Here is a 15,268-nt window from a genome sequence, read left to right as displayed (position 1 = left end):
CTGAGTTCTTCCTGTTGTCCACAACCATCTCCACTGTCTTTAGAGCATTGAGCTCCAGGTTGTGCTGGTTGCACCAAGTCACCAGATGGTCAACCTCCCACCTGTAGGCGGACTCGTCGCCATCAGAGATGAGTCCGATGAGGGTGGTGTCGTCCGCAAACTTCAGGAGCTTGACAGACTGGTGACTGGAGGTGCAGCTGTTTGTGTACAGGGAGAAAGAACGCAGTCCTGGGGGGATCCGGTGCTGATGGACTTTATGTCGGAGACGTGTTTCCCCAGCTTCACACACTGTTTCCTGTCAGACAGGAAGTCTGTGATCCACCTGCAGGTGGAGTCAGGCACGCTCAGCTGGGAGAGCTTCTCCTGAAGCAGAGTTGGGACGATGGCGTTGAAGGCAGAGCTGAAATCCACAAACAGGATCCTAGCGTAGGTTCCTGCGGAGTCCAGGTGCTGGAGGATGAAGTGGAGGGCCAAGTTGACTTCATCGTCTACAGACCTGTTGGCTCTGTAGGCAAACTGCAGGGGGTCCAGGAGAGGGTCAGTGATGTTTTTGAGGTGTGAGAGCACAAGGCGCTCAAAGGACTTCATGACCATAGAGGTCAGGGCAACGGGTCTGAAGTCATTAAGTCCTGTGGTCCTTGGCTTTTTGGGAACAGGAATGATGGTTGAGGACTTGAAGCAGGCAGGCACGTCGCATGTCTCCAGTGAGGTGTTAAAAATGTCTGTGAACACTGGAGACAGCTGATCAGCGCAGTGCTTCAAGGCGGACGGGGAAACAGAATCCGGTCCAGCTGCCTTCCGGGGGTTCTGTCTCCTGAAGAGTCTGTTGACGTCCCTCTCATGGATGGAAAGAGTCGTCACTGAGGTGAGTGGGGAGGGGGGGGGGAGGGCCTTTAAGGTGGGCCTTGGTGGAGGTGACTGGAGCTGGAGCTGTTCAGAGGTGTCGAGGGGAATGGTTGCTGGACTGTCCCTTTGTCTTTCAAAGTGGCAGTAGAACTGGTTCAGGTCGTTGGCTAGGCGTCGACCGTTGATGGAGTGGGGGGCTTAAGGCTTGTAGTTAGTGATCTGCCTGAGCCCTTTCCAGGCTTGGTGAGAATTGGTGTTGGAGCTTCTCAGAGTACAGTCGTTTAGCCTCTTTCACCGCCTTGCTAAACTTGTACTTCGACTCTTTGTATCTGTCTTTGTCCCCACTCCTGAAGGCCTCTTCCTTTGCCAACCTTAGCTGCCTGAGTTGGGCTGTGAACCAGGGTTTGTCATTGTTGTAACTCACCCTGGTGCGTGATGGAACACAGCAGTCCTCACAGAAGCTGATGTAGGACGTCACAGCCTCCGTGTGCTCATCCAGACTGTTGGTAGCAGTCCTGAACACATCCCAGTCAGTAGAGTCCAAACACGCCTGGAGATCCTCCACAGCCTCGCTGGTCCACTTCCTTGATGTCCTCACTACAGGTTTGCAGAGCTTTAGTTTCTGCCTATACGCAGTGTTACGGGCGTCAGGTGTTCGGTTCTTTTAATCTGTGTTCTTGAGCCTCTCCAGTTCAGCAGCGTGGAACCCATGACGTCACCGGGGATTCCCTTTCGCAGCGGCTCCTAATTTGGAGATGCTCTCTCTCTCCAGTCCCAGAACCGCCATCTTGATTGAGATGTGGATTGCAACCGATTAAGCCTGGACAGTTTTGGATTGGTTGAACTCATGTGTGAGCTTCCTAGCTTCCTAGCTAGCTCCAGTGAATAATGTCAGAGTAGCCATTCTCGCACCAGCCATATGTGGCTGTGTATATATGCATAAAAATGTGTGGAAAATTAAGAAAAGACATCATGTATCAGGCTGTGGCACAAAGTCATGAAATAGGTTGTTTGCAGTCACGTGACGGTAAATTCAGGTGGAAGACAGAAAGTGAAAAATGCAATGGACGAGATGGAGGAAAGTTCTCATTGGGCAAGTTTAGATGAAATTATGAAAGAAAGGTATAAATAGAAAATCAGAACATATGTTACTGTGACCTTTACGTTATGACGAGGAACAATTTTTCAACTGAACTGAAAGATTTGCTGCTGTTGAGTCAGCAGATAAAACAACCAGCTGCTCATTCAGACGTCGTTCTGCTCTAGAAAACAAATGAAAAGTCTGGAGGCAAACAACTTTCTTGGGAGCAGTTGGGTTCACGACCTCGGGACCAACACCAAGGGTTTGTTCAAGGGTGCGTAGCTTTTACTACCCTGTGGATTAACCGAGCAGCAAACATTCAGCGCTGCGGTGCTCAATGTTGATGTTTACGCTATGGTTGTTTGCGAGGTTAACCACTCACAAAGGTCGCTGAAATGCCACCAAAGACGTGGATCTCGAAACAAGACAGGGTACGTTATTTACCTTGACTCGTCTTATGTGAAACTGTCAACGCTGATTTAACAAGTGTTAGCCGTGTTGCTTGTAGCTGTTACTTTAAATCTATCACCATAGATTTAGAACAATAGCTAATGTTACACCATTTCCGCTCATTAGGCGACTCGGTTGCTCCCAACTGCAGACAGTTAACAAGACATTTTTTCCAGCGAGGAAACACCTTTGCAGACAACCAGGAGGACTCTGACCGGACCTTTTGAACCTGGACTTGGATTCACTTTTTGCTTTGGCAGTTACAGGGGCTAGACCACATTCAGGGGAAAAGGGGACGGAGTCTGGGTGGAGCTGGGGTGGGACAAGGAGGCAGCAGTGTGACACATGCACTTGTGGTAGGGCAGTAGGTTTTTAAAAGAGTGTGCGGACAACGCCACCTGGGGTATTTCGCCCCAGGAAATAATTTTAATATGTGGAGTCAACAACACATAAGGTCACACAGGGTTGTAACACAATGAGTCCACAATTAACACATTTTATTTTAATCAATTAAAATGCTGATTAACAGTTAATTTTTCTTAAAAACAGGTGCACAAAACCTGTGTAGTTGTCTATTGCTGAAACAAACAGACAAACAAAAAATAAACCTAAACCATATACATCAAAAAGGAACTAGAACTGGGAACCAGGGCAGCCAGCAGGGAAGGGACTCCACTCTAAACACCACATGAGAAAATAAGGACACCCAAGGTGCACTTCACTGCAAAGGGATGATACCACCACCAGGGGATCAGCTGCCATGCAGCGGGGGCCCACAGCTCCTGTTCAACACAAACACCAAATCAATTAGAAATCCAGCAATAGACAATATGTTGATAAAATAAACAAAGAAATACCAAATTTACATAACCAAAGAGGAATGTAAAATAAACACACAAAAACATTACCATACAGTGGACAATGTGCAATAAAAAAAAACAAAAAACAAAAAAAAAAACAACTGTGGCCAAAAAGAGTAAAACCAGGCCTATTGCAGGTGCAGCGGCCAACAGGACTGGAACAGTGTAATAAGACAGTGTAGAGACACAAACACGAGTAAAACAAAACAGCAGCTCTGCGGGAGTGGCGGTCGGCTTTAGTACACTCTACCGTCACACAGGCAGCTAGGAGCAAACAGAAACTCAGTCATTGCTTCCACTAAAACCCATTTTAAAGGAAGCAGCGGCAATAAAAGAAAGCAGGCATAACTTGCAGACAAAGCGACCACAATGCGCTGGTCCCAAGTGGAGGGCGAGCAACACCACGAGCCGCCAGTTCAACAACGCAGCGTGCTGCGGACACACAACACGGAAAAAGAAGCTGTGCATATGGCAAGCCATCTCTGTCAGAAATACGCCACATTCAGTCACGTTTCAACTTCATTGCGGCGTAAAAAACGCTGTTTTTTTAGATTTTACGGCGTAAAAAATGCCGTAAAAACGTAAAAACAACATACATACAAAATAACATACACGCGCTTGTGCGCATCACAACGCGCGTAAAAAACGCCGTTTTCCTAGTATTAAAATAATCCCCACCCTTCTTTTCTCTCAGCCACTGAACTTGAAGTGTCTGCGCCCAATCGCTGATCAGGACAAGCAGACCAAATCAGTTCAGCACAGATCTCCTTTGTGGCAAAGTTTGTCCTGACTTACCTTGTAGTTTCTCGTAGGTTAATATTTTGGGTGATTGGCAGGAACATATCCCATAAATTAACTTCGTCGTTATTTTAAATTCTTCTTCCATGCATCGTTTATTTATTTTTTTGGGTCAATGCTTCTATGTCATTGTTGATTTTCACTCGTTTACTCCCTGGCCAATGAAGTGAAGAAGTGGTACAGTGGTTAGAGCTCTGGACGGACACACACACACACGTATGTATACGTATATGTAGCCAAAATATATGTCTGTATGCCCTAACAATGCATGGAAGGGGAGTTTAAACAACGACAGAAGTGAGAGGAAGTACAAGCACACACAGGTTTCTGCCATCTTGTTTACTAACGCAGGGCTGCAAAGTCAGTGGGTTTACATCCAAACAAATACATCACAATATAGCAACGTGGTGTACGACAGAGTAAAAAAACAAAACAAAACAAAAAGCAAAGGGTTCGCACCTGCAAGCTAAAAGGTCTCTGTTTCAAAGTCCAGAGCTCTAACCACTGTACCACTTCTTCACTTCATTGGCCTGGGAGTAAACGAGTGAAAATCAACAATGACATAGAGGCATTGACCCAAAAAAATTAATAAACGATGCATAGAAGAGGAATTTAAAATAACGAGGAAGTTAATTTATGGGATATGTTCCTGCCAATCACCCAAAATATTAACCTACGAGAAACTACAAGGTAAGTTAGGACAAACTTTGCCACAAAGGAGATCTGTGCTGAACTGATTTGGTCTGCTTGTCTTGATCAGCGATTGGGCGCAGACACTTCAAGTTCAGTGGCTGAGAGAAAAGAAGGGTGGAGATTATTATCATACTAGGAAAACGCTGTTTTTTACGCACGTTGCGGTACGCACAAACGCGCGTTTTGATGCGCAAAACAGCGTTTTTTACGCGCGTTCTTGGAGGACTTCATTACGGCATAAAAAGCAGCGTTCTTTTTGCGCATTACGGCGTTTTTTACGCCGTAATGAAGTTGAAATGTGACTGAATGTGGCGTATTTCTGGCAGGAACGGCTTGCCATATGTGCATCCTGGCGGCCGGACGAGCAAAGAGGGAAACGTGCTTACCGTTACAGCAACGCCAGACTCCCGATATTGAAGCAGGTGCCAAAAGCAAACACAAATATCCCACGCTGCCACCTCACCTTGACCGAGCCAGGCCACCGCACTGGCTTTGAGCAGTCAGACGTGTGACAGGTGTGTGCCAGTGCATATTTATGTACACCGCTCTCTCACAGCACCGCGTCCTAATTAAAGTGCCAGCTGAGAGAGAGAGAGAGAGAGAGAGAGAGAGAGAGAGAGGGAGAGGAGCGTCACATTCGTAGTTTGTGTAGGTGTCATCTAAATAAAGGCAATTTACTATATATTTATTGACATAACTATCTATATTTATATTCATGAAATTTAAGTTTTGGCCATCTATTTTAATATTTAAGATATTTATACCTATATTTTGGCCATATAGCATTATATACGCCATTTACTATGAGGTAGTAAATCAGGACTCACCACTTGCTTTAAAGCAGCGGTCCTCCTCCCCCGCACACTGTACTGCAGTGTTGCACTCAGGGGTGCTGCAAGAGTTACACTGTAGGCTGTTTGGTGTCTGAGTCCCGGGGACTGAAACAGAAAAACACATCATTTATTAGAAGAAGAGAAAACATTAAAGTGTTGGAAAATGAAAACAGAACATGTCATCAGAATATCTGAAATAAGTTACTGATCCGTCTGTACTTACAAGGTAGAGTGTCTCTATTGCAGTCATCTGTGTTGCAGCACTTAGCGGATGCAACTGCACCTGAATCCCCCAAGTTGACTGAATAGGTGAGTGTTTCTGCAGATGGACACAGGGAGGACAGTGCACATGCCTTGTAGATTTGCTGTGCTGAGGTTCCAGATGTTGTGGCTGTTAAATCAAAGTGCAGATTGTTAATGTTGGCAGAAAGAACACAGAACTTCACAGCACTCGTACTTGACTGAAAATAGAGGACATGATGAAATGACTACCTTGAATGGCAGCTGTTACACACATCGTCTCTGAGGAACATGGAATCAGTGCTGTGCGTGAACACTCCTCATTTACACATGTTTGACACTGAAGTGCTCCAGCTGTAACGGAGAGAAAACAGTCAGTGAATGATGATCACATCTGAAATGTCAAATTAAATATCTGAAGTGTTTCAATGGTCTGAAAACTTCTTCTTCTTCTTCTTCTTCTTCTTCTTGTACAAAAAACTGATTTCTAAAATTGGTTTTGTTAAAATGATAAACTTCTTAAAAGTTTTAAATTAGACTCTTTAGCACCTGCAGAAACTCTCATGTCAGAATAAGTGGATAAGAAGAAGAAAGAGAAGTAAGATGACTAACAAGTGTTTGTACCTTGTTGAAAAGTCACAGCGTCAACTGAACTCCGGATCAGCCCACAGTTGTCAAATGGCCGCTGTTGACAGTGGTGTAGTGTTGTATGTGATGTTTTGGTTGTAAGTCACTGAATAATAATAACAAATAATGGCTCCTACAATCAGTAAATGGAAAAGTAATTAAATTACTTTGACAGAGGGAACTAGTAACAGTAAATGATTATTCATTTTTGGTTACTTGCACGATGCTGGCAACAAACGAGTTAAAAGGAATGACACACATAACTGTGTGTGTGTGTGTGTGTGTGTGTGTGTGTGTGTGTGTGTGATACACAGCCTCCTTAACAACCAGCTTCTGTTAGCATCTGCAACCAACTTCCAGACATGAAGCTAAACCATGAGTGACAGCACGCCTGTACGAAGACGACAGAAACATTTGACTTTAAACGCAGCGAACACAGTTCAAAGAGGAATCTGAGTCTGACAGCAAAGGTCCAGAACCTCATGATGTGTAACCTGAAGTACGATTGATCGGCGTCTATGCGTCGACAACTGACTGTCAAATCAAATAAAGACTCCAGTTCAGGAACATCTCAGCAGTTTACTGGCAGGTTTTAATGTAACTGGAGGGATCATAAACAATAAGAAGATTAATAACTGGAATGGTTTGATACTCACATTCGACATGTTGAAGTGTGCTCAGTTTGCAGTACTTTCAATTTGCAGTACTCTTACTGCGCAGTTTTTTGTCTAACTTAAGCTAAAAACCACAGAACCCAACTGTTTCTGAGCCTCTTCAAAACAAGATTCTGTTGATAGCTTCACAGGTTTCTGGAATAACGTTTCTTACTGTTGCCGTGCTGATCGGACATCGTAAGGACGGCCTGGAAGGTGTCCACTGGAACTTTACATGAAGATTCATCAACACTTATGTGTATTCATTTTGCTTACATGGCAGTTTGTTTTGCAGTTCTTTCCACTGTGACCTGATCAATTAAAGCTAATTGCTGCTAACCTGCTGCCATTTCTGACTGATCCATAACAATGCACACTGCTCTACATTATCAGATGACACGATCAAATACATTATTGCACTGTCAGAGCAGCTGTAGCATTATGGTGTCAGCAGATGTCAGCTGACTGCAAATTTATTAACAGACAGCACCGACAAACTGTCTGCAAGGCAGACTCGAGTGCAGATGGGTGTGTATCTCATTTAAACCACACCTAAATAAATTAAGAACGTTGGCCTCCTGCCAACTTCTGACATGCTCTTCTTTCATTCTGTGTCACTGAAATGTTGGCCAAATTAACATCACTCAGGGAAACAGTCCGCCAGTGCTGAAGGCCGCCACCTCCCAATGCACCTGTTCCTTCACTGCATTAAGCTGTCCAGAGTATCGCCTGAGGCTGATGTACTGGCAGGTACTGATGTAGTCGTGTAGCATTTTACGACAACGAGGCAACTCAAAGTTGCATGGGACACGATGAAGAAGAAACACAAAACAATATGAAAAGATGACACAAAAACACACATACATAGGATTTTTAAGGGTTTAAACCAAGTAAAATAGAAGGTAATAAGCTCAAATAAAATGGGACATTCAACAATACAATGAAAATGACAGTGCAGCAACAGAACAGTGTGAGATACAAACAAACAGTTCCGAGTTTAACGACTAGTGACACAAAGCACAGGATACGCAGTTCACGCCATCACTGAGTGTGCAGACGGGTTGCCAGTTTCACAACATTCCAGACGATGAAGAACATGAAGGACATGAGAATGTGAACATGTAATAAGGTGTGAGTGAGGGCATGATCACATGAAGCATGTCAGCGACGATGACACGATCGCTGCATGTGCATCAAAGAAACTCACCGAACACAAAAAGGAATGACGAGGACCTGCTGCAGATTCCTGAGCCCTCAGAAAAATCATGAAAAGTCACAAAAGTCGAGTGACGTTGGTCAAGATCTGATTATTTTGGATCCACTTTTAACGCTTTTGCTGCCAAAATTAATTGGTTTATTGGGAACATCCTGATATATTTATTGGTACATACGACATATCAGCCGTCATCAGGCATCTAAAATCAAACCAGGAGGCAGAAGTTGAGTGAGGAAGACGATTCTTGTGCTTGGGTGTGTAGTTTCTTTCTCGCCCCATCCTTCATTCACTCCTCTCACACGTCATGTGTCGTTCATGTGCTTTATGTTTTTTACTGCGTTGTGTATGTCCTACCATGCAAATGTACAAAAACACTGTTTTCTCTTATTCATATCTTACTCGTGTGCAATTCCAAATTTTCTACTGTGAAACTGAACCATTCTTCATAAGGGAGCATTACCCTTTACACTGGTTTGTACAGATGAAACCAGAAGTTTCACTGTAAAAAAGACACATAAACCTTTTTTTCCTGACTGCCTGAAATTAAATCAGACTAAACCTCTCCTGTTTTAGGTCAGTTAGGATTACCCAAATTATTTCTATTTGCTAAATGCTGCAATAATGAGGGAGAGAATATTTCAGTGAAGTTGTTATTACTTCCTTTGACGTCAGAGGTTTACATGCACAAAGATCACTATGTCTTTAAACAATGTGGGAAAGCCCAGATGATGAGGGAGGCGTGGCTTTGGGAGCATCTGATTAGCTGGTTAGCTGGCAACATTTGAGTTAACTGGGGGCACACCTGTGCATGTATTTTAAGGCCACACCTCAAACACACTGCTTCCTTGTTTGACATTATGAAAAATCAAAAGAAATCATACTGATTTCAGAGCAGCAGTTAAAAGTATTTATATCGTTCTCTCTATTTTGATTGCCATCCCTGCACGAGAAAACATCACTGACATGAAAAGAGGGTGTGGGAAGATGTGTTGACGTGATGATTCGGAGAAAGAGGAGACAAATGTCTGAATTGTCACCCTATGAAAATGGGAACACACCCAATCTCTGAGGTTTTGCATCTGTCGTACATTTATTCCACACCTGCACAGTATATAAAGGACAGCGGTGCTGAGCAGCTGTAGTATCACCATCCAGGAAAACTAATCTACAGCATTTACCTGTTCGTCATGATGAAGATGATCCTTTCTCTCGCCCTCATCTTGGCACTCTCCAGCACAGGTAACTCCACTTACTCTGACATGAGAGTTTCTGCAGGTGTCAAAGTGTCTAATTTAAAACTTTTACCAAGTTCGTCACTTTAACAAAACCAATTGTAGAAATCAGTTGAAATCTTACAGCTAATATCACCAAAACAAATCTCACATCCTGGAAATAATTTAACTGAACCCCAGAGTGGAGGAGTGGAGTGGAGGAGATTAAGTATCTTGGGATCTTGTTCACGAGTGAGGGAAGAATGGAGTGTGAGATTGACAGGTGGATCGGTGTAGCGGCGGCAGTAATGCGGTCGCTGTATCGGTCTGTCGTGGTGAAGAAGGAGCTGAGCCGAAAGGCGAAGCTCTCGATTTACCGGTCAATCTACGTTCCTACCCTCACCTATGGTCATGAACTTTGGGTCATGACCAAAAGAACGAGGTCCCGGATACAAGCGGCTGAAATGAGTTTCCTCCGCAGGGTGGCGGGGCGCTCCCTTAGAGATAGGGTGAGGAGCTCTGTCACCCAGGAGGAGCTCAGAGGAGAGTCGCTGCTCCTCCACATTGAGAGGAGTCAGCTGAGGTGGCTCGGGCATCTCTACCGGATGCCCCCTGGACGCCTCCCTTGGGAGGTGTTCCAGGCATGCCCCACCGGGAGGAGGCCCCGGGGAAGACCCAGGACACGCTGGAGTGACTATGTCACTCGGCTGGCCTGGGAACGCCTCGGGGTCCCCCCGGATGAGCTGGAGGAAGTGTCCGGGGAGAGGGAAGTTTGGGCGTCCCTGCTCAGACTGCTGCCCCCGCGACCCGGCCCCGGATAAGCGGGTGGAAATGGATGGATGGATGAACCCCAGAGGTTGAATTCATGTTACAGGACAGATCAAGCCATTTTACTACATTGTATTGTAAACTCATCACACATTCATGTCATTTTAAAGCTTTTTGTACAAGAAGAAGAAGTTTTCAGCCTTTCCAGACCATTGAAACACTTCAGATATTTAATTTGACATTTCAGATGTGATCATCATTCACTGACTGTTTTTCTCTCCGTTACAGCTGGAGCACTTCAGTGTCAATCATGCACAGATGAGCAGTGTTCAAGCACAACACTGAATCTATGTTTTTTAGAGACGATGTGTGTAACAGCTGCTATTCAAGGTAGTCATTTCATCATATTCTCTATTTTCAGTCAAGTACGAGTGCTGTGAACTTCTGTGTTCTTTCTGCCAAAATTCACAATCTGTACTTTGATTTAACAGAAACTCCATCTGGAACTCAGAAAATCTTCAAGGGGTGTGTATCATCCTCCCTGTGTCCATCAGCAGCAACGCACACATATTCAGTCAACTTGGGGGATTCAGGTTCAGTTGCAACTGTGAAGTGCTGCAACACAGATGACTGCAATAATGAAACTCTACCTTGTAAGTACAGATGGATCAGTAACTTATTTCAGATATTCTGATGACATGTTCTGTTTTCATTTTCCAACACTTTAATGTTCTCTCTTCCTCTAATAAATGATGTGTTTTTCTGTTTCAGTCCCTGAGACTCAGGCACCAAATGGCCTAGAGTGTAACTCTTGCAGCACCCCTGATTGCGACACTGGAGTACAGTGTGCGGGGGAGGAGGACCGCTGCTTTAAAGCAAGTGGTGAGTCCTGATTTACTACCTCAAAGTACTTCAATCAAATTACTATGTGAGATCTGCAAAATCAACTCATGTACTTTTACTTTATACTTCTAATCCTCTGCATTTCACTGCACCACATTTAAAGGGAGCAGTTACTTTACAGATTAAGATTTTGTGAGATGATCATGTCACGTTCTGATATTAGAATTTATGAACTTCTATTTCAGTAAGTTTTGTGATGGACGACCTTCATTCAGAATATTTTTACTTTGTGTTCCTGCATATTTCAATCAAGGGAAATTTGTAAACTGACAACAGTAGAGTTCGTCTAGTAAAAGGGGGTGGCTGAGGAGGTCAGTGGTTCGTTCCCTGGCCTTGGCAGTCCACATGCCGAAGTATCCTTGAGCAAGAAACTGAACTCCAAACCTGCCAAAAGTGCCATCGGTGTGTGAATTCATATTTGTACGTCGCTTCGGATAAAAGCGTCTGCCAAATGAATAATTGGAATTGTGATTGTAAAACAATGATTCTTCATCTGCAGGGAGATCAGCTTTTGGCTGCATATCTGCAATCCAGTGTACAATTGTTTCCGACCTGAAAAGCCTACCTTTCCTTCAAAGTGCTGGCCGCATCGATGGATCATCCTGCTGTGAAACAAGTTATTGTAATACTGTCATTGACGGTCCCGACGTCCCCGACGGCCCCGACGGTCCAGACGGCCCCGATGGCCCCGACGGCCCCGACGGTCCAGACGGTCCAGACGGCCCAGACGGCCCCAAAGGTCCAGATGGTCCAGATGGTCCAGACGGCCCCGACGGCCCCGACGGTCCAGACGGCCCCGACGGTCCAGACGGTCCAGACGGCCCCGACGGCCCCGACGGCCCCGACGGTCCAGATGGTCCAGACGGCCCCGACGGTCCAGATGGTCCAGACGGCCCCGATGGCCCCGACGGCCCCGACGGTCCCGACGGGCCAGATGGCCCCGACGGTCCAGACGGTCCAGACGGCCCCGACGGCCCCAACGGTCCTGACGGGCCAGACGGCCCCGACGGCCCAGACGGCCCCGACGGTCCAGATGGCCCAGACGGCCCCGACGGCCCCGACGGTCCAGATGGTCCAGACGGCCCGGACGGCCCCGATGGTCCAGACAGCCCCGACGGGCCAGATGGCCCAGACGGTCCAGATGGCCCCGACGGTCCAGACGGTCCAGACGGCCCCGACGGTCCAGATGGTCCAGATGGTCCAGACGGCCCCGACGGCCCTGACGGTCCAGACGGCCCCGACGGCCCCGACGGGCCAGATGGCCCAGACGGTCCAGACGGCCCCGACGGGCCAGACGGCCCCGACGGCCCAGACGGTCCAGACGGCCCCGACGGTCCAGATGGTCCAGATGGTCCAGACGGCCCCGACGGCCCAGACGGCCCCAACGGTCCTGACGGGCCAGACGGCCCAGACGGCCCCGATGGTCCAGACGGTCCAGACGGCCCCGACAGTCCAGACGGTCCAGACGGCCCCGACGGCCCCGACGGTCCCGACGGTCCAGACGGCCCCAATGGCCCAGACGGTCCCAACGGCCCCGACGGTCCTGACGGGCCAGACGGTCCTGACGGGCCAGACAGCCCCGACGGCCCCGACGGTCCCGACGGTCCAGACGGCCCCAATGGCCCAGACGGTCCCAACGGCCCCGACGGTCCTGACGGGCCAGACGGTCCTGACGGGCCAGACAGCCCCGACGGCCCAGACGGTCCCGACGGTCCAGACGGCCCCGATGGTCCAGACGGTCCAGACGGGCCAGACGGCCCCGACGGCCCAGACGGTCCAGACGGTCCAGATGGTCCAGACGGCCCCGACGGCCCCGACGGTCCAGACGGCCCCGACGGGCCAGATGGCCCAGATGGCCCCGACGGCCCCGACGGCCCAGACGGTCCCGACGGTCCAGACGGCCCCGACGGCCCCAACGGCCCCAACGGCCCCAACGGTCCTGACGGGCCAGACGGCCCCGACGGCCCAGACGGCCCCGATGGTCCAGACGGTCCAGATGGCCCCGACGGCCCAGACGGCCCAAACGGCCCCAACGGTCCTGACGGGCCAGACGGCCCAGACGGCCCCGACGGCCCAGATGGCCCCGACGGCCCAGACGGCCCCGACGGTCCCGACGGGCCAGATGGCCCCGACGGCCCAGATGGCCCCGACGGCCCCGACGGCCCAGACGGTCCCGACGGGCCAGACGGCCCAGACGGTCCAGACGGCCCCGACGGTCCAGACGGTCCAGACGGCCCCAACGGCCCCAACGGTCCCGACGGGCCAGACGGCCCCGACGGTCCAGACGGCCCCGACGGCCCCGACGGTCCAGACGGTCCAGACGGCCCCGACGGCCCCGACGGTCCAGATGGTCCAGACGGCCCCGACGGTCCAGATGGTCCAGACGGCCCCGATGGCCCCGACGGCCCCGACGGTCCCGACGGTCCCGACGGGCCAGACGGTCCAGACGGTCCAGACGGCCCCGACGGCCCCAACGGTCCTGACGGGCCAGACGGCCCCGACGGCCCAGACGGCCCCGACGGCCCAGATGGCCCCGACGGCCCAGACGGCCCCGACGGTCCCGACGGGCCAGATGGCCCCGACGGCCCAGATGGCCCCGACGGCCCCGACGGCCCAGACGGTCCCGACGGGCCAGACGGCCCAGACGGTCCAGACGGCCCCGACGGTCCAGACGGTCCAGACGGCCCCAACGGCCCCAACGGTCCCGACGGGCCAGACGGCCCCGACGGTCCAGACGGCCCCGACGGCCCCGACGGTCCAGACGGTCCAGACGGCCCCGACGGCCCCGACGGTCCAGATGGTCCAGACGGCCCCGACGGTCCAGATGGTCCAGACGGCCCCGATGGCCCCGACGGCCCCGACGGTCCCGACGGTCCCGACGGGCCAGACGGTCCAGACGGTCCAGACGGCCCCGACGGCCCCAACGGTCCTGACGGGCCAGACGGCCCCGATGGCCCAGACGGCCCCGACGGTCCAGATGGCCCAGACGGCCCCGACGGCCCCGACGGTCCAGATGGTCCAGACGGCCCCGATGGTCCAGACGGCCCCGACGGGCCAGATGGCCCAGACGGTCCAGATGGCCCCGACGGTCCAGACGGTCCAGACGGCCCCGACGGTCCAGATGGTCCAGATGGTCCAGACGGCCCCGACGGCCCTGACGGTCCAGACGGCCCCGACGGCCCCGACGGGCCAGATGGCCCAGACGGTCCAGACGGCCCCGACGGGCCAGACGGCCCCGACGGCCCAGACGGTCCAGACGGCCCCGACGGTCCAGATGGTCCAGATGGTCCAGACGGCCCCGACGGCCCAGACGGCCCCAACGGTCCTGACGGGCCAGACGGCCCAGACGGCCCCGATGGTCCAGACGGTCCAGACGGCCCCGACAGTCCAGACGGTCCAGACGGCCCCGACGGCCCCGACGGTCCAGATGGCCCAGATGGTCCAGACGGCCCCGACGGTCCCGACGGTCCCGACGGCCCCGACGGTCCCGACGGTCCAGACGGCCCCAACGGCCCTGACAGCGGCCCAGACAGCCCAGATGGCCCAGACGGCCCCGACAGCCCAACGTCAACCACAGACACTGACGACCCGACAACAACAACTATTCCCCCAACTGCTGCCAGTGCCGCCTGCTGCGTCAGACTTGTTATGATCCATCTGCTGCTCGGCCTCTTAATCTTTACATTGTGTTAGAGCACAACAGTAATGGAGGAAACACCTTTGAAGCCACCAGGAGGACTCTGACTGGACCTTTTGAACCTGGACTTGGATTCACTTTTTGCTGCCATCTTTGGAAATTACAGGTGCTAGACCACATTCAGGGGAAAAGGGGACGGAGTCTGGGTGAAGCTGAGGTGGGACAAGGAGGCAGCAGTGTAATAGAAAAAAACTCTACATGTACATGTACTTCTTCACAGCTTTAATTGACTTTGTACGTATTTGCTGGGGGTTTTCACTGTCTGTATTTCAACTGGATCATTATTTATCTTGTTTTGTTACAAATTGAACAACTATAATACAATAGCACTGTTTGAAATTAATTTCAGACTCAGTGGGAGAATAAAATTATGCTCATATTAAAAACAAATC

The 15,268-nt window shown here is 50.2% G+C and overlaps 1 protein-coding gene across 1 annotated transcript; it reads left to right on the top strand.

Annotated features, from left to right (window-relative positions):
- The first annotated feature begins 9,484 nt into the window (after positions 1 to 9,484).
- LOC143318706 (uncharacterized) lies at positions 9,485 to 14,872 on the top strand. Its single transcript, XM_076727171.1, has 4 exons — positions 9,485 to 9,536; positions 11,048 to 11,158; positions 11,679 to 11,918; positions 11,988 to 14,872. The coding sequence occupies exons 1-4, from the start codon at positions 9,485 to 9,487 to the stop codon at positions 14,870 to 14,872; spliced, it is 3,288 nt and encodes a 1,095-aa protein (XP_076583286.1).
- Positions 14,873 to 15,268: the final 396 nt, after the last annotated feature.

Source organism: Chaetodon auriga, chromosome 3 (assembly GCF_051107435.1).
Source record: "Chaetodon auriga isolate fChaAug3 chromosome 3, fChaAug3.hap1, whole genome shotgun sequence".
NCBI lineage: Eukaryota > Metazoa > Chordata > Actinopteri > Chaetodontiformes > Chaetodontidae > Chaetodon > Chaetodon auriga.
The sequence above is the reverse complement of the archived record's forward strand: the minus strand, read 5'-3'. Positions and strand labels throughout refer to the sequence as shown.